Source organism: Tursiops truncatus, chromosome 1 (genome assembly GCF_011762595.2).
Source record: "Tursiops truncatus isolate mTurTru1 chromosome 1, mTurTru1.mat.Y, whole genome shotgun sequence".
In the NCBI taxonomy this organism is placed as follows: Eukaryota; Metazoa; Chordata; class Mammalia; order Artiodactyla; family Delphinidae; genus Tursiops; species Tursiops truncatus.
In genome coordinates this window covers 144,286,292-144,306,338 of record NC_047034.1, presented here as the reverse complement: position 1 = coordinate 144,306,338, position 20,047 = coordinate 144,286,292, and the positions used below count along the sequence as shown (strand labels likewise).

The 20,047-nt window shown below is 35.6% G+C and overlaps 1 protein-coding gene across 3 annotated transcripts in view; it reads right to left on the bottom strand.

Annotated features, from left to right (window-relative positions):
- Window positions 1-2,941: 2,941 nt before the first annotated feature.
- SPATA6 (spermatogenesis associated 6) overlaps window positions 2,942-20,047 on the bottom strand; it is a 153,349-nt gene continuing 136,243 nt past the window's right edge. For all 3 annotated transcript variants that reach the window (XM_019937843.3, XM_019937844.3, XM_073789996.1), the window contains 2 exons: window positions 12,983-13,074; window positions 2,942-4,379 (listed from right to left, as the gene is read on the bottom strand). In XM_019937843.3, the coding sequence (XP_019793402.1) occupies window positions 4,199-4,379; window positions 12,983-13,074 (273 nt within the window). In that variant the 3' untranslated portion in view covers window positions 2,942-4,198. The remainder of the gene's footprint in view (window positions 4,380-12,982; window positions 13,075-20,047) is intronic.

The window sequence follows — 20,047 nt, the reverse complement described above, 5'->3', positions numbered from 1 at the left end:
TGTTTATTTTGATCTGAATTCATTATTTTGATCTGACTTCAAAAATCCATTTTGTATTCTTGAGTTCTCCCAAGTTCTAGATCTTTAACTGATTACTGGACATTTTCCTCAATCCCACCTCCACCCTCATAAAAGCTGATCAATATTGAGTTTATTCCGTCTTGGTTTCCTATACACAAAAGTCCTTCCCATCTTTCAATGTCCAGCTCAAAAGTTACCACATCTAATGCTGCTCCAGGCCTGTTGTTCACTTTGCGGTCCTCTTAACTGTCCCACCAAAGCGTTTGCAACCTTGCACATAATCTCCAGCTAAAGCACTTGGAGCTTCCTGAACAATCATGCTCTCTCCCATTTTCCCACTTTTGCAGGTTCTGTTGCATCAAGCTACCATGCCCTATCCTCATTCTTGCATTCTTGTATCATAGAAGTTACCAAACCACTGTAAATGTTGAAATACACTGTTATTTGTCTCTCTCAATAGAATCTGCATGCTTGTGGAAAGATACATTAAAAAATTTTATACTCTATATCTAACACAGTGCTCAATAAATATGTGATAAATGGGTGAATGAGTGCTTGAATGTGTAACTAGCCTAAGTTCCTAAGGTAAGATAAAAATAAACATAATAATTGTAAAATGGTTGAGTCACTTTGGAAAACAGTTTGGCAGTTCTTCAAAATGTTAAACATAGAGTTTCCATATGATCCAACAATTCCACTCCTGAGTGTATACTCAAGAGAAATAAAAAGATATGTCTTCACAAAGTTCACAAATGTTAATAGTACCAGCATTTTTCATAATATCCCCAAAGTGGGAACAATGAAATGCCCACCTGAATGGATTAATAAAATGTGATATATCCATACAATGGATTATTTTTTAGTAATAAAAAGAAATGAAGTACTGATACATGTTACAACAGGGATGAGTTCCGAAAACCTTATGCTACGTGAAAGAAGCCAGACACAGAAGTCACATATTATATAATCCCACTTATATGAAATGTCCAGAATAAGCAATAGAAACAGAAAGTAGATTAGTGGTTGCCAGGAGCTGAGGGGAGAAGGGAATGAGGAGTGATTGCTAATGGGTACAGGATTTCCTTCTGGAGTGATGAAATATTTTATACACAGCTAGTGGTTACAGTTGCACAACTCTGTGAATATACTAAAAACCACTCAACTGTATACTTTTAAAGGGTGAATTTTGTAGTATATTAACTATCTCAAAAAACCTATTATTAGAAAATGAACACAATAATGAGAATTCTCCATTTGGTCCAGATTTTTAATCAAGGGCTTTATCTTTGAAATCACAACACAACTCTGCTGCCTAGAACTTCCTAATCTTCTATATTGATCAATTATAGAACTAGAAAAATGTTGGAACATTAAAAGGTCATTCTAAATTAACCCCTTCCTCACCTTACAGGTAAGAAAACTGAGCTCCAAGAAGGATAAATGACTTAAACAAAGTTATACAACTAGTAGTGAAACCAGGGAGAACTCATTCTCAGTCCAATGATTCATCTTTTTCTTAGTTGAATTAACATTTTTCTTCCTAAAATTCCCGGGTTCTTTTTTTTTTTTTTTTAACTTAAAGGAAAAGTTACATTAAAAAGAAAAGGACAGACCTATTTATCTTTCATATTAAGCCTAGTACCTATTACTAGATTTTAGGGGATATTAAAAAAAGATTAAGAGAAAAAACTACTGCACCTTTCTGATTCTTTCAATGAGAAAAGGCAACTATTAGTACTTAAAGGTTTTACTCTTAAAAGATAATATAACATAAGAATTCACAGTAATAGTTAAGGATAGCAACAAAAGCCACTCTTTCCCCAAGGGAATGGAAATAGACACTTAGCAAAGATGCTACATATGTGGAAATTTACATCCGATCCTTCACAGAGATGTCAAATTTCATCCAGAGGAAAATGTCTTTCAAATTAACACTTTCTAAAGTTCCCCTTGGAGACCCATTTTTTTGGTGGCCTTTGTATGACAATGGCAAATATAGGTACAATAAGTAATTTTTGTGATACTTATTCACTCAGGAGATTTTCTATGAGAGCAAATATTTTCTTTAAAGTTCATATTTGTTCTTTTCACCAGAAGCAACTTTTAAAGGGAGGAATTTTTCATTTGTTTCTACCAAAGGGGAAAAAATACTAAGTTTCGTTGAACATATGATTTTTTTAAAAAACCATCATTCAATGTTGACCTTCAAAAGCTTATACAAAACATCAACATACAACTTATAGCCAGAGGGTAGCTCAGTGATTGTGTAGTCCAGTATTTCCCTGACTGTGCCCACATGTACCTGCAGATGGCATTTCAGAGGAAGTATGGGGAGTTGGGGGAGCAGAATGGGAGGGGAAAGATAACCATAACAACAAATATTGTTACACACTCAATTTAGTTTAGGAAATTCTGGGTTAATTCAATAAATATTTAATGAGCACCGACTATGTGTCAGACTTTCTTCTAGACGCTAGAGCAAAACATATTTATGCCAGGATTTCTTAGAGCCTGTAACATGCTACTGTTTACTATGACTAAGATGACCACATGTAGTTTGCCCGGACAGCTCCAGTTTACCACTGTTTTCTCAGCATCAGTAGACCCCCTTTCACTCCTGTTATCATACGCACGACTCTCTAAGTTTGAGGGGTGTGAATATAGTGCATAGATTTTTCCTAAACTTACATGACCAATGAAATACTTATATTTCCTATAGCCATCTCCTAGAACAGTGGTCTACAGAACATGGTTCAGGAAATGCTGACCTACTCCATTCTCTCCATTTGATAACTGAGGAAACTAAGGACCAGAGATCTAAAGCCTAGGACACCTGGCTCCTATCTCTGATGTGCTTGCCAATACCTTGCAGATTGCCACAGATAAAACACTCAAACACAAAGTAAAAAAGTCTTATTACTGGATAACAAGTATTATGTATTTTCTCCTATTACAAAAATAAATCACCCAATTTTACATGCTGATTCCAATTTAAATAGAGTTTAACTCAAGTTTTTTCTTTTAAGATCATAACTATAAAATTAACCAAAGATGGAGTCAATGAGAAAACATTACCTTGTAGTGAACTCTTTAAGTTTATAAGCCAAGTTTACCATGTCCTATTCTCTGCTTTTCTTCCACTCACTCTGGTGAATACAAGGTAACTGATTTCTTCATATCTTCAAAGCCTCACTGGCCTCATAGGTGTGTTTGGGGCGTGGGGGAGAAGCTAATTTTCTCAACTAACAACTTTCTAGTACAAAGAGTTACGCTCTAATATTTTCCTCCACTTTATGGTTCCAAGTGTCCTTTAAAGTAAGGATGCTACTTTCTTGGGCTATTTGATACCTATGAAAACTCTAAAGAGATGGAATTACAATGTAAGTCCCTTATTCTTTCTGAGTCTCTACAGGCTTATTAACAAAGGCTATTTTCTGATTCTGGATGCACCAAAGATATGGCTCTAGAAGAAAATCATGCAAAAAATTCTGTCTTTAAAAATCAGTCATGCACATTGTGGATCACCCATGGCCATTCCTATTTCTAGCTAACTGTTAAGCATTTTAAGTAACTTAGGTAGTTCTTTTAGAGAAGAGGGAGTGAATGATTATAGAAACTTTAAAAAGAAAGCTGTATCTTAGGAGCTAAGACATATCAATAGCCTTTTCTGAGGGAGCAAACGGTAGAAAATACTAGTTAAAACGGGGTTTAAACTCCTGGGAAATTCATCTTCGTACAGTATATCTTTTTGCTCATGACCAAGAAAAGGGAGTTAATAATAATAATTAAATCTTAGACAAGATAACCAGTCAAGTAGGTGAAAAGAAAATTACAAGGTGATTAAGGCAGAAGAACATTTCTAGAGAGAATCTGCTTTTGGATTTGTAGCTGGTGATATGAGAGAGATGTGACAGAACAGCCTTCTCAGAATCAGAATGGAGGTTGTAATTGTGTTGCAGAGCTCTGACTTTTAGAATGTAGCATTCTTTACTGTGACTGGAAAAAGAAGGTTTGCCCATGATAATTTATCATTTGAAGTAATAAACTTATTCAAGTCTAACTACTGTACTCAATTAGAACCACCTGTTTAAAAGAAAAGGAATACAGATACTGATCACATCAAACGTTTTCATTGAGAAGTTGACAAGGACACTCATACAGTTTATCACCACTGGTCTCAGCAGCCTTCCTGTGTATGAGAAACAGAACTACAGGCCTTTTTGTATAAGCTCCTGTACATCTTGTCCATGCTGTTCTCAAAGATGGGTCGGTAGGATTTTCCTTTATAAGAGGCTGCCCTGTTGGACCAGTATTCGCCATCATCCAAATGGAGAGTGCCACGTGGCTGCTGAAATGAACTATGAAAAAGGACATAAAAGATTAAAACAATGAGGCAACAAAATGAGAGGTAGTACTATATAAATCAAATATTTACTAAGTACTTTATAGGTGTGTGGTACTCTGTTTGGGCTTTGAGATATAAAATGTGACAAGGCTTATGCCTTCAAAGAGTGACACTATTTGCATGCAACAATTACAAAACAATAAAATGAAAATGGTATGTGAGAGTTAAAAAGAAATTCTGAGAAGAGAGGGAGGTGCGGCAAGGTAAAAGCAGGGCACAGATGGTATGGTATGGCCAGTTGTGAGAGTGCTTGGCCTCTAAAGTCAGGCAGACCTGGAACTGAATTCCAGCTCCGTCTTTGTAAGCTGTGGGAACCTGGGCGATTTATTCAATTGTCCAGGGTCTCAGCTTCCTTTACTGTATTTTTGCAGTATTGTTATAAGAATCAAAGAGAATATATGTAAAGTGCATAGTACAGTGCTTACCTGGCACACAAAAGTTATTAAATATAAGGCATTGAACTACTAGGTACTTTATATATATTTATACATATTTAAAAAAATCTTACAACCCTCTGAAGTTGGTAACTGTGGAAACTGAGACTCAGTGAAGTCAAGTGACTTGCCTAAGCCTCTTTAGGTAGTAAGCGGCAGAATGGAAAACAATACCATTTCTGTGGCTCTAATGTCCTTTCCACTGTGGCATGCTATTGTCCTCAAGGAGGAGTAGAAAATTCGACAGAATATGAATCACTTTTAGAAAACGGAAAACAAGGTGGAAGAGTCTGTATTTGAAGCGATAGAGAAATACTGTTATTTTGAGGGTGTTGAAGAAAAAAGAGAGAGAACAGATGGAAGCTATAAAATAGACCAGGACTAGGCTCATTGTAATGGGAATAGAGAAGAAAAGGCAACTCTTTCTGAAGGCTTGATAGTGCTTTTCTTTAATTTGCTAGAAATAAAACATTGACTTTTTAAAAGACTGAGTTTATTTTATTTTTTAAACAAATAATGAACCCACTTTAATAAATTAAGTACTTGTTATAGATAAGACCTCTCAGGCATGTTAGAGATTATGCCATATAAAACTGTATGTCCTTGTTATTAAATGTTACAAATATTGACTTCATATATTTGGAATCTCACTCCACACAAAACAAACAATTTCCTCCCTGACTTATCAGTCCCATGATGTTACTTGTGAATTGTGAAATAGCAACTCTGGGAGCTGGATATCTGTAAAAAGAATTTGCTGTTTCACCTGAAGTCAATCTACCACCTGACCTCAGTAAAAGTGGTCACAAAAAAAGGCACAAAGTGGCTGTGTTATTCTTAGAGCTTGCTATAGTTTCCACCTTTCTTTCATTAGCTTTGCTTAAGAAATAGTCTAACCAACTGAATACAATGTCTTTCATACAATTTCTCACCAAGCCTAACTCCTGCTGAAACAGTCACTCAAAACAGTTTTTTGGACAATTTGAGTCAAGTGATAGAGAAATCACACACACAAATACATTAATAGAACTTCTTCTGCATGTACTTTGTACCTCTGCAAGTATATCTACCAGCCTAAGTCCCCACATTTGCCTCTGTTCCCTCAAACTACTTCAGGAGTGCCACATGTTGTGTTTTGTTTGTTTAGCTGTATTTGGTTTATTTGTTGCTTTTTTTGTTTTATGTCAAGTCATGTACTAATTAATATTTCACAAAACACAGATCTGTCCTTAATCTCCCTGTTGTCCACAGTCATCAACTTTACTGCATACTGATGGTCAGATGATAATGTTCTTTTCTGAACTCTATATTTTGCCGGGCTAGTTCTACCACAATAAACCTAGTCAACAGAAATTTGAATTTTTATTAAGCTACTACCCAAATCTCAGAAAGGTAAGTAATAGTAGGGCTGCTAACTTTAAAAAATCATTGTGTAGGTTTTTCTGGGATTGTAAATCAAATTCCTAATCCCTATCATAAATTATCATATGAATGAATAAGTGAATAAATAAAATTCAGAAATAATTTTAGGAGCAACTGTGAACCTGATAAGGGTCTGTAAAAAAGAGCGAAAGTGGCCAAAACAGACATCCTGATGCTTTTAAAATCTTGCAGATTTTGACAGGAAGTTTATTTCTATTTAAAATTGCAAAATTTTCAATTTAGTAAACAGTACTGTAGTTCTCCAGAGAGAATTTGGGAATTGGCTCTTCCTAGAAGTCTGAACTGCGAAACAGAGGTGTTTGCAAAACAGAGGTGTTTGCAGAACAGGTTCTAATACGCATGGACAGGTGCAAACAAAGAGTAGCAGAATCTTAAAAGCAACATTTACTTCTAGACATGGAAGTATTTGGCTATCTAACTAATAAACTGTGAACATAGTGAGTCAGTTCTGATTTTCTATTATTGGGAATATTAATAAGTTTACAATGTGTAAGTGACACTTAAAAAGTCTTATTATAGTAATAGGCTTTTAAAGACTACACTTCTGTATTTTACCATGAGTATCTCCAGCATTCATTCATTCAAAGCATTCAAAGTTCCTCCTCTACAAAACACTGAATTAGTGCTATATAACATAAAATGGTTATCTTTAAAGCAGGGATAAAATTGCTATTTTATTAAATGCAGTACATTTTTTGGCAATTTACTCTTGCTACTTGAATAGGGGGCCCTCTATTTAATAATGACAAAACTATTAAGAAAAAAAAAGACAAAAAAAAACAGAGACCAGGATAATACCTGAGAACCGAGCACTTTCAAATCTTAAATGTTGCTAAGGTATAAATTATAAATTTATTTTTTAAGGCCTAGCATATATACAGAGAAGAGAAAGGTCTCAGGCAGCTTAACATGGACTAGGATACTAGTATTTTGCTTACAGAAGGTTAAACTCACTTGAAACCCTGACAGTGTTTTCTATATCAGTACGAAATGAAGACCAAGTACATACTACTTTACACATAGTTTTCAGATAAAATATCTATAAGGTTATATACATGAAAACGAAGGTCAGAGGGTAAGATGGATATGCCATGCAAATAATATTAATTCTAATAAATAACTGGAAGGTCATGAGAATAAAAAAATTGGCCATTTGTACTCAAATAACCAGAGTTGAAAATGACATTAAAAGATGATGATGCATATTCTATACTTTAAACTTGTGATCTAAGATTCAATATAAAGACATAATATAAGAGATGAATTTCTTCCCATAATACTCTATAAAGGTTCCTATCAAGCACAACTTTAACAAAACATGTGGAATAGTACTGAGGATGTGATGTATGCTCTATAGACACTGAATGGATGGATGATGGATAGACTGACGGATGGATGGATGGATGGAATGTAGGAAGGAAAATACTCAAAATCTTGGAGTTCAGAATAGATGACAGGGAGAGACTAAACTATGGTCTAATAAAATCTGTAAAGCATTTTGTATCTTTAAATATACCACACAAAGATAAAATGTCATTAAAGACATCAAAATTTACTGATAAATTATAGCAGTAATTCTCAAACTTTAACACACATCAGAGTCATCTGGAGGGCTTATTACAACTCACATTACTGCGCCTCACCCCCAGAGTCACTAAGTGAGGATGTCTGAGATGGGGTCCAAGAATTTGGATTTCTAACAAGTACCAGGGTCATGCTGATGCTGCTGGTCTAGGAACTACATTTTAGAAAGCACTAAATTAGTGGCTTTTCTATAAAATTTTAAAAGCTTCGGGAAAAAAATTGCATGTTGCCATTTATCTTCTTTTATTATTCACAGAAACTAAACAGTAAACATTAATAGAAGTCTATTCAAATGAATATACTGAAGACTGGTTACTTATACGTGATTTACTTCCCTTCTCTGAGTAACGATGTGCAGAAATGAGCCACTGACAACTAATAAGTTCTAACAGCTTTCATCATGATTAATTCCACTGTTGATTCCTTATCTAGAGATGTTACTAAATATCACAACCATAATATGTGATATTTAATAGTAAAGGGTTTCAGCAAATTCAACTGATCATTATTAATAAAAGACCCAATTTTAATATCTGAACTGTTTTTTTTTAAAAATTGAGCTCCTAGTACATGTCAGAGACCTTGATGGGCAGTCAAAAAACAAAGGTAAGCAAAACCTCTGTGCCTCACACTTAACAGAAGGGGGCAAAACAGACATAATGAAATGATCACTGTGAGATAAATATTGCTAATTGAAATTATATATGTGAGAGGAAGTGGCAGGATAAAGGAGAAAATGACTAACAGTTTGCTGAGGTCATAAAAGGTATCTCAGAAGAGGGAATAACTTGAATTTAGTCCTAAAGAATGAGTAAGCATTCACTAGATAAACAAGAAGACTGGTTATTCCAGACATCATACTGTAACAGAACCAAGGCACAAATTAGTCTGAAATATCAATAAAAATACCAGATAACACAAAATCCAAAGAATTCAAATTAGATTTGAGCAACATTTTCTCACTTAAAACTGAAAGCTTATTCTTAGTTATTCAAGAGACTTTAAGTCTATATATTATTTAGACTTTTTTTCTTTCATTTATTAGTATTAAAGACATCTTGGTAAATTCACCAAGTTAATCAGATAGTGAGCAATGGGCAGGAAATGAAAACTATAGTCAATCTGTGTTATTGAAAAATATATAGTCAAAGTTTAAATTACTTAGTTTGAGATTCTGTTATAAACAATTTCATAATTAAAGCATTTATATTGAGCATATTCTTACTGTTAATAACCTGAAAAACATGCACAATAGAAAACAGTTTATATCAATAGCTAGTTCCATAAAAGAACAACACGGCTAAAAATCTGGGGTAATAGTCATAAAAGGCCAAGTCATGTTCTAAACATGAAATTAAAATTATTTTTATCTTCCCCTCTCTTTTTGTGGCCAACTCCCATCTACAGGAAGCATCACCTCATGCCTGGTCTTTAGTTAGGACTAATGATCAAACTGAATAATGATGCCAGAAGTGTACTACAGTATAGAGAAATTTCAACATCCTGAAAACTGAAGAAATTTGAAAAATATATAGAAGGTACTAAAAGGAGAAAGAGCATCCCAGGGCCCTGGAAATTGGCAAGGCTACCATAGCAAATGCCTAAAATTTTCTGAAACATAGGCAATATGAAAGTTGAAAAGGACGTCTTCATGGGTAGTAAATTATTTCCCCAATCCAGCTCTCAAATCTTAAATTATTGGACGTAAAAGGTCACTTAATAACTCCTTGATAAGAGATTTCTTTCAAGTGAATTTCATTCTCAAAGGTGATGGAAAACACAGGACAGCTTGGAAAACACAGGACAGCTAGCACGGATAGGCTGATGCCCGGAAGATGAAATAACAAGCACTCTAATTTGCCATTCTGCTCTTCCTGCAGAAAACATGGAACATCTGCTGTACTCCATGGCTGATAGCCACAATGTATATCTAGATCATAAGATAAAGGATTGAGTCCTGGGCATAGTTTTTCCCGGGAAAAATATGAAAGAAAATAATTTCTATCTCTTCATGAATATTCTCTATTTGACTGTCATTATACGTCTCTTTAGTTCTTCAAGCATAGCTGCTACATCCCCAGGGCTGCCTCAGGAGGTTTCTAGTAACTCATTTTTCATGTGTATGGATCACACTTTACTGTTTCTTTGCATGTCTCATAATTTTTTGTTGAATACAACAATTTAGATAAAAATTGTAGCAACTCTGGGTTCTCACTCATTACCAAGTTGTTTTGGATTCTTTGTTTAGTGACTTGCCTGGACCTATGCTGTAAAGTCTGTTTCCCTTGCACTGTGTAGCTGCTGGTGTCTCTTCATTTTTATTTTTTCAATTATTGTTTCTATTTTTAAGCCTGGCCTCCTAGGGGTTGCCCCTGCGTCAACATAGCTTGATGACCAACAAATGATTGGTCTGAGTCAATAATCCTATAACATTTCCATCTTTTGCCAGTGGACCTATGTGTGGCTTAGGGAATACATTCAATGTTTATCTGGTTGATAAATCTGCCCTGGAACTTGCTTTCTGCCTTCATAAGGCCTCACACTCAGCCATGGAGTAGTGGCTCCCTAACACGCTCTCTGGTCTCTCCTGAACATGTTTACAGCCTTATACATACACATAATGTTCTAGACTACCAGGGATACGTAGAACTTTATCAAGGACAACTGTGGCTATCTTGTCCTTGGATTTTTGTTGGCTGCCCCAGTAAGCAGTAAGACCTCAAGCCCTCCCTTATTGTTTGCCAGTGGGATCATTATTGTTTCCATTAATCCCCCCACACATGAAATTTCCTATGCTATGCGCCATATAAAGTCAGTCCCCTCTGGCAGCAGAGCTGCCTGTCTTTTGGCGTGACTGCCCCAATAGAACTTTTGTGCTGAGGAGCTGGGGGGTGGGGGGTAGGGACTGGAGCTCCAGGCAAAATGCCACAGACTCCTACTGCTCTCATGGAGCTTCAGTAGATTTTCTTGATAAACGCTCCTCAATTTGTTATATTCCTTTGGTCAATTTCCAGAGTCCTTAAATTGTTGGTTTTGACAATTCAATTCAATTCAATTGAATTTTGACAGTTCAATTTTGTTGCTTTCGGAGAGGATTTGCTGAGCTCCTCACTCAGCCATTCCAGAGGTCCATGCAGACTTCCTCTTGACCCCTGTGTCAATGGATGTCTGCAGAGGGGTAATTTTTAGCCAAGATCTCAAGTTCCCTCTTGATTTCTGCTGATAGAAGCCATAAGGCAAGCAAGTGGGTGACTACTGTGAGTGCGGGTTCTCTCATCTTTCAGATGGAAAGTAGAATGGGGTGACTTCTTGGCCTACTATATAATATGACTTGGGGATAAAACTAAAATAATACCCTGATCAGTTCTGTAGCTTCTGGAGCTAATATCAAAGATACTGTTATACAATGTCTTGAGGCACTGACCACTGTGTCCTATTGGTCCAAGTATGTCCTACTGGTCCAAGAGAAGCAGCCAGGAATATAAAGTAATCTCAGAACTTCCTGATGCTCTGCTTGACTCTCTCACTTGAGAGGTACTGAAACAGTCTCAGGTGACCAAAGGCTTAGCCATTAACATTGCTTGGTGAACTGGAAAAAGAACCAATACTAAGGTTTATGGCAAACTTTAAATAGAAACCAATGTTTTTCAAAATATGGTCCTTATATTACCTTCACTAGAATCATTCATGATACTTTTTAAAATGCAGATTTCTAGGTCACACCTCTGTGTGTTAGGAACCAGAATCTATGGAGGTAGAAAGTAGAAATCTATATTTTTAAGAAGCATATTATACATATAGGAGTTTGAAAATCAGACCCTTTGCTTTATCAACCCTACTCACTCCTTACCTCAATTAGAATTAATTACGTGGATACAGAACGCAAAATTGGGATGCTAATGCATATACCGGAAATCTAAGAATTAGAAGTTTAAGTAACAACAATAAAGGGTACAAATTCTTCATCAAGGTATGTACTTTCTTGGCCCTTCCTTTTCCCATTTGGATTGCTTTTTCTTCAAACTCATTTAAAATACACTACTTTCCTTCATGAGAGACCTAGGTTTCCTCAAGGATGGGAAGCAGTAACTTTGGACAGGAGTTCAGACTTATACTCTGTGTAAGGGACAAAAGGAAAAGACCTCACATGTTTATGGAATGCCTAGCCTAGCTTCCCAGGGCAAATATCAGAGATTTCAGTCCAAAACACCAGTTAGCAATAAAACATATTCCATTATCTGGAGCTTTTTTCTTACACTTGTTTTCCAAGAAACTCAGGAAGGTGTAAGCCATACAGTAATCAGTGGCATAGCATCAAAGGCCTCAGAGAAACTTTAGTTATATAAACTCACAATTTACATTCAGTTTTTAATACCACACTTAATGGCAATTAACATAAAGTTTTCAAAAGTCTTCATGAGATTTGCTAGTATAATTTTGCAAAAACTGTATTATTACTAACATTTCTGAAATTTTAGGCTAGAAGAACTGAATTTCTCTTATTAACATAAGAGAAAAATAAAAAAAGGCTTACTCATGATCTAAATTTTTTTTTTTGCGGTACGCGGGCCTCTCACTGTTGTGGCCTCTCCCATTGCGGAGCACAGGTTCCGGACGCGCAGGCTCAGTGGCCATGGCTCACGGGCCCAGCCGCTCCGAGGCATGTGGGATCTTCCCGGACCGGGGCACGAACCCGTGTCCCCTGCATCGGCAGGCGGACTCTCAACCACTGTGCCACCAGTGAAGCCCTCATGATCTAAATTTTGAAACCTGTTGTTTCCTCATTTATTCAGGATGAGAATAAATACATCCTGAAGTAAGTCCTGAATATGTGGATTTGCAAGGCAGCCAAATACACTAGAAATCTTAAGTAGGATGAAAGGCACCACCATTAATTGACTATATTTGATTTCACTGAAAATTTTCAGTAAGGCAAACATTAAAATACTATAATAGGATTTTACATAGTTAAAATAAAATATAAATAAATAAATATTGAGTCTAAATTTGCCACAAATCCTGCAGATTAAAAACCACGTTATTTTTATACTAACTATGAGAAGATCTCTATACACTGTATTAATCAAGCTCATACCTATACTCTGGGTCACTGTCATAGGCAGAGTCTCTATATAAAAGACCTCTCTTCAATTCCAGTTCATCTTCTTTCTCTGGGTCTCTCTCATCCTGAAAAATTTAAAGATTTGCATTAATTTATTTTATAATTAAAATGACACCCATGTTTCTGTGGTAATTGTTCTCCCCCTCCCCCAATGAAAGGAATTGAATTAAATGCTGGATTTCTTAGGAAAGGAACAAAAGGGTTAGTGAGAATTTACTATTCTGTTCAATGAAACTAATACAGTTTTATTATAGTATTACTAATACTGCTTATCAAAGACTAGAAACACAATAGATGTTTCTTGAATCAATGAATAAATAGAAATGGATACTGTGTCAAGATATGTAATAAGATGTGTAGTAGGTAATAGCCTACACATTGTTATGTGGACTCCTAAAAGATTATACCTGCACTCTGAAAAATAAGTATTTGGGAAAACTATGTAAATCTAAGCATTTTAACACATACCTATTACTTACGAAGGAAGTGATTTAGAATTATTACGTGTATACCAAAATGCAGTAACAAGCCACAAGAAGTAAAAATGAAAGGCAGGGTAGTTGGAATCAAAACACATGGCTCCTCCTCCTTCTATGGGCAGACTGTTCTTTACTTCTGAGAGATCAACTCAAGGGCATAAGAAATAGAATTCTAAAGAGATAGCTTTGTAAACTATGTCATTCACAGTAAGGATGTTCTTACATATGGTAATTTTATATAATTTAGTATCAAATATCTTTCTCAACTACTAGCTAATACCCTTGTTCTGTGGTCAAACAGGAACAGAAATAAAGAGAATTGATGGTAAAAGGAACCAGTAAGCACAGATTGCTGTAGGGATTAGTATTAATAAGGTGGTCATTCACTTTATGTAAGAAATCAGCTGAACAAAGATTATCAAAGATTAGATCACTCCCTAACACCATACACAAAAATAAGCTCAAAATGGATTAAAGACCTAAATGTAAGGCCAGACACTATCAAACTCTTAGAGGAAAACATAGGCAGAACACTCTATGACATAAATCACAGCAAGATCCTTTTTGATCCACCACCTAGAGAAATGGAAATAAAAACAAAAATAAACAAATGAGACCTAATGAAACTTCAAAGCTTTTGCACAGCAAAGGAAACCATAAACAAGACCAAAAGACAACCCTCAGAATGGGAGAAAATATTTGCAAATGAAGCAACTGACAAAGGATTAATCTCCAAAATTTACAAGCAGCTCATGCAGCTCAATAACAAAAAAACAAACAACCCAATCCAAAAATGGGCAGAAGACCTAAACAGACATTTCTCCAAAGAAGATATACAGACTGCTAACAAACACATGAAAGAATGCTCAACATCATTAATCATTAGAGAAATGCAAATCGAAACTACAATGAGATATCATCTCACACCAGTCAGAATGGCCATCATCAAAACATCTACAAACAATAAATGCTGGAGAGGGTGTAGAGAAAAGGGAACACTCTAGCACTGCTGGTGGGAATGTGAATTGATACAGCCACTATGGAGAACAGTATGGAGGTTCCTTAAAAAGCTACAAATAGAACTACCATATGACCCAGCAATCCCACTACTGGGCATATACCCTGAGAAAGCCATAATTCAAAAAGAGTCATGTACCAAAATGTTCATTGCAGCTCTATTTACAATAGCCCGGAGATAGAAACAACCTAAGTGTCCATCATCGGATGAATGGATAAAGAAGATGTGGCACATATATACAATGGAATATTACTCAGCCATAAAAAGAAATGAAATTGAGCTATTTGTAATGAGGTGGATAGACCTAGAGTCTGTCATACAGAGTGAAGTAAGTCAGATAAAGAAAGACAAATACCGTATGGTAACACATATATATGGAATTTAGGAAAAAAAATGTCATGAAGAACCTAGGGGTAAGACAGGAATAAAGACACAGACCTACTACAGAATGGACTTGAGGATATGGGGAGGGGGAAGGGTAAGCTGTGACAAAGCGAGAGAGAGACATGGACATATATACACTACCAAATGTAAGGTAGATAGCTAGTGGGAAGCAGCCGCATAGCAGAGGGAGATCAGCTAGGTGCTTTGTGACTGCCTGGAGGGGTGGGATAGGAAGGGTGGGAGGGAGGGATACGCAAGAAGGAAGAGATATGGGAACATATGTATATGTATAACTGATTCACTTTGTTATAAAGCAGAAACTAACACACCATTGTAAAGCAATTATACTCTAATAAAGATGTAAAAAAAACCAAAAAAGATTATCAAGAAAAATGATTTTAAAAATTTGGTGATGGCATGAAATTAGGAAGAGAGCATTCAGTTAAAAAATGTAAGCAATACATAATAGAGCAAGTTTAAAAATCACAGAAAATGTGAATATATATTTAGAATTATTATAACTTCTAGGTAAATTGAGCCCTTTTACTGTTATGAAGTAACTCCATTTATTTCTATTAATGCTTTTTCCCTTAACATTTTTTTGGTTTACCATTGATATAGCTACAATAGCTTTCCTTTAGTCAGTGCTTGGATGATATATATTTGTACTTTTATTTTTAACTTTTCCTTATTATTATGTTTACATCTTTTTCTTAAATAGTATATAGATGGATGTTGCTTATTTTTGTCCAGTCTGATAAGCCAATGAAGTAGAGCATTTACTCTATTAATATCACAGAAAATGTAATCACCTGTTATGAGTACAAAAGACACTGCAAAGGAAAGTGTAAGAAATAAGACACTATGTTAATATGTTTTCAATCTTCAGAAATAGAGTATATTGCAAGAAAAACTGAATGAAAGAGATGTAAATGATGTTGAATTTTAAAATTCTATCCTTGGAAGAAATATTAATTTCTAGATTATATGATAAGTGATATCAGACATAAACATAAATCAATATTCCTGGTTTAATTTTGTCAATACAGTTGAAAAAAATAATTTTTGACCAGGAGTAATAAAAAATGTAGACTAAATTTTAAAAGTTTATATATGAAAAAAATACAAAAGGGCCTTAGAAATCTGAACCTCAATTATTCATTGAATAATACCCCTATTTTGAGCTGGGTACTTACTATCCTAGACTCTGTGAGGATAGAAAGATGACTAAGACATGATTCCTGCACACATGTGGAATAAAGTTTGTCTATTCTGTGAAGCTCTATGAGTAGAATGGATCAACAGGTAGAATTATTATAGGATATAATAAAGGACAAAGTGAGGAAGAACTGCCTAATTAATAGAGCATTCTAAAAACAGAATGACTGTCGTAAGAGGGAGTAAGGGCACAATCACTAAAGCTATTCACATAGAGCACTAATTCTTATCTATAATCAAGGAGTTCAGGAAGGGGAATTCTGCCCCAAGAAACAAAAAAGACTATATGGCCTTCACGGTTATTCTCTTCAAATTTTAAGACCATTGTGTGACATTTATATATATTCAAACACATACATATCTCTTATAAGCATCCTTGTGTAAGCTTTTTTTAAAAAGATCAAGTTATAAAAAAGCAGAGAGGCAACAAACATCATACCTATCATAAGCCATTAACTATGACTAAAACAAGTATTAGAAGAGATATATCATTCCCATTAGTGCCAGAAAAATATATTTCCGGAGCATAGGGAAGTGATTCTCCTCTTATTTCTCACCGACATTCCCATTTGTCCACATGTAAACACAGGAAAAGATGGATGACACCAATATTTGTTCAGTTCCTTCAACGTATCTAGGACTGAGTTAGGTACTTCTTAAATGAATATCTTGTAAGCCTTCAATAACCTTATGAAAAAGGCACTGCAACTTGGAAAAATTAACAACATGCCCAAAGATACAAGTTATTAAGTGGCAGAGCTGGAACTTAAACCCAGATCTAACTTTATTTACATTATACTCCCTCCTGGAATGCAAATAAGCTGGACTATAAAATAAAAATCTCCATTCCAAACCATTAGATTATTCTCCAGTATGAAAATTAAGCTCAAACTCTTTCAGCTAATATCTATTCAGTTAGTTTTTTATGAGGGTATTCTGAAATAATTTAGCCCAGAAGAATTTTTTTAGGATTTCCATGAAGAAACAGTTTTCTTTCAGCAAAAGTCATTAATAAAATGACATACTATTAAAAGAAGCTGTGGGCTCTCCTTCCCTGAAACTGGCAGTAAGTTAAATGCTCTCTTAAGATTCCTGTCACCAATGATCACTATCTTATACATGTAACTGACATCATTCTTAGAACACCCCTGGAACAAAGAAATAAAAGATACCCATACATGCTTGCAAACTGAAAAATTTAGGACAACAGTGATTCAATAGTCTATAATAGGGCTTCCCTGGTGGAGCAGTGGTTAAGAATCTCCCTGCCAGTGCAGGGGACACAGGTTCGAGCCCTGGTCCGGGAGGATCCCACATGCCGCGGAGCAACTAAGCCCATGGGCCACAACGGCTGAGCCTGCGCTCTAGAGCCTGTGAGCCACACCTACTGAGCCTGCGTCCTGCAACTGCTGAAGCCCGCGCGCCTAGAGCCTGTGCTCCGCAACAAGAGAGGTCACCGCAATGAGAAGCCCGCGCACCACAATGAAGAGTAGCCCCCGCTCGCCGCAACTAGAGAAAGCCTGCGCGCAGCAACGAAGACCCAATGCAGCCAAAAATAAATAAAATTTAAAACGAAAAGCAGCAGCCAACCCACAGCTGCAGCCAGTTAAAAAAAAAAGTCTATGATAAAGCAAGAACGAAAGGTAGTCATCTCACTAATTAAATAGTACTTAATAAAACATACACCTGTCATTCTCAAATGAAATTCTCATATATAGTTTAAAAACCTATAAGATGTGTTTCATTGCTGTCAAATTCAAAACACTATTTATAATGAAGTGTGTACAAGAACAAGAATTCCAATAGAATTTAACCACTAGTTCTAATTTGCATTATCACCCTGGACAATTAATGCTTCAATTTCCTAAATCGTAATGTAGAGAAAATTTAGAGTTGTTCAAAGTCACAAAGATAAGAAGTTGCAGAGCTGGCCTTGAACCAGGTTTTTCTAACTCTATAAACTGATTTATATTGTAAGTATATTAGAGGATAATAAAGACTAAAGGGAAGACCACTTAAAGAACACTTAAATGCTACTTTTTACAAACTTCTGGAGGCAGAGTGTGGAAATGCATGTGTGATGGTTAATTTTATGTGTCAGCTTGGCTTAGTCATGGTACCCAGACATTTGGTTAAACATTATAATGGATATTTCTGTGGCACTTTTATGGATGAGATTAACATTTAAATCACTGGATTCTGAATAAAGCAGATTGCCTTCCATAATGTGGGTGGGCCTCATCTAGTCAGCTGAAGGCCTTAATAGAACAAAGACTGATCTCTCCCCAGGAAGAAGGATTTCTGCCAGCAGACTGCCTTATTTTTTTTTTTTAACTTTTTATTTTATATTGGAGTATAGTTGATTAACAATGTTGTGATAGTTTCAGGTGTAGAGCAAAGTGATTCAGTTATACATATACATGTATCTATTCTTTTTCAAATACTTTTCCTGTTTAGGTTTTACATAATATTGAGCAGAGTTCCCTGTGCTATATACAGTAGGTCCTTGTTGGTTATCCATTTTAAATATAGCAGTGTGTACATGTCAATCCCCAACTCCCCAAACTATCGCTTCCCCCGACTCTTCGCCCCCCCGTAACTATAAGTTTGTTCTCTAAGTCTGTGTTCGTTTTCAGTTTCTGTTTTGTAAATGTTCATTTGAATCATTTCTTTTTAGATCCCACATATAAGGGACATTATACTATATTTCTCTTTCTCTGTCTGACCTACTTCACTCAGTATGACAATCTCTAGGTCCATCCATTTTGCTGCAAATGGCATTATTTCATTCTTTTTAATGGCTGAGTAATATTCCATTGTACATATGTACCACATCTTCTTTATCCATTCCTCTGTCGATTGCATTTAGGTTGCTTCCATGTCCTGTCTATTGTAAACAGTGCTGCAATGAACACTGGGGTGCATGTATCATTTTGGACCATGTTTTTCTCCAGATATATGCCTAGGAGTGGGATTGCAAGATCATATGGTAGCTCAATTTTTAGTTTTTTAAGGAATCTCCATACTGTTCTCCATAGTGGCTGTACCAATTTACATTCGGACCACCAGTGTAGGAGGGTGCCCTTCTCTCCACACCCTCTCCAGCATTTATTGTTCATGGATTTTTTGATGATAGTCATTTTGACTGGTGTGAATTGGTATCTCAGGGTAGTTTTGATTTGCGTTTCTCTAATAATTAGGCACGTTGAACATCTTTTCATGTGCCTCTTGGCCATCTGTATGTCTTCTTTGGAGAAATGTCTATTTAGGTCTTCTGCCCATTTTCTGATTGGGTTTTTTGTTTTGAAGATATTAAGCTATATGAGCTGTCTGTAAATTTTGGAGACTAATCCCTTGTTGGTCACTTCATTTGCAAATATTTTCTCCTTATCTGTGGATTGTCTTTTCATTTTGTTTATGATTTCTCTTGCTGTGCAAAAGCTTTTGAGTTTAATTAGGTCTAATTTGTTTAATTTTGTTTTTATTTCCATTACTCTGGGAGACAGATCAAAAAAGATACTGCTGCAATTTATGTCAGAGAGTGTTCTGCCTATGTTTTCCTCTCTTGACACTTTTATTCAACATAGTTTTGGAAGTCCTAGCTATGGCAAACAGAGAAGAAAAAGAAATAAAAGTAATCCAAATTGGAAAAGAAGAAGTTAAACTGTCACTGTTTGGAGATGATATGATACTATACATAGAAAATCCTAAAGACACTACCAGAAAACTACTAGAGCTCATCAGTGAATTTGGTAAAGTTGCAGGTTATAAAATTAATACACTGAAATCTGTTGCATTTCTATACACTAGAAATGAAAGATCAGAAAGAGAAATTTAAGAAACAATCCCATTTACCATCACATCAAAAATAATAAAATACCTAGGAATAAACCTACCTAAGGAGACAAAAGACCTGTACTCCAAAAACTATAAGACACT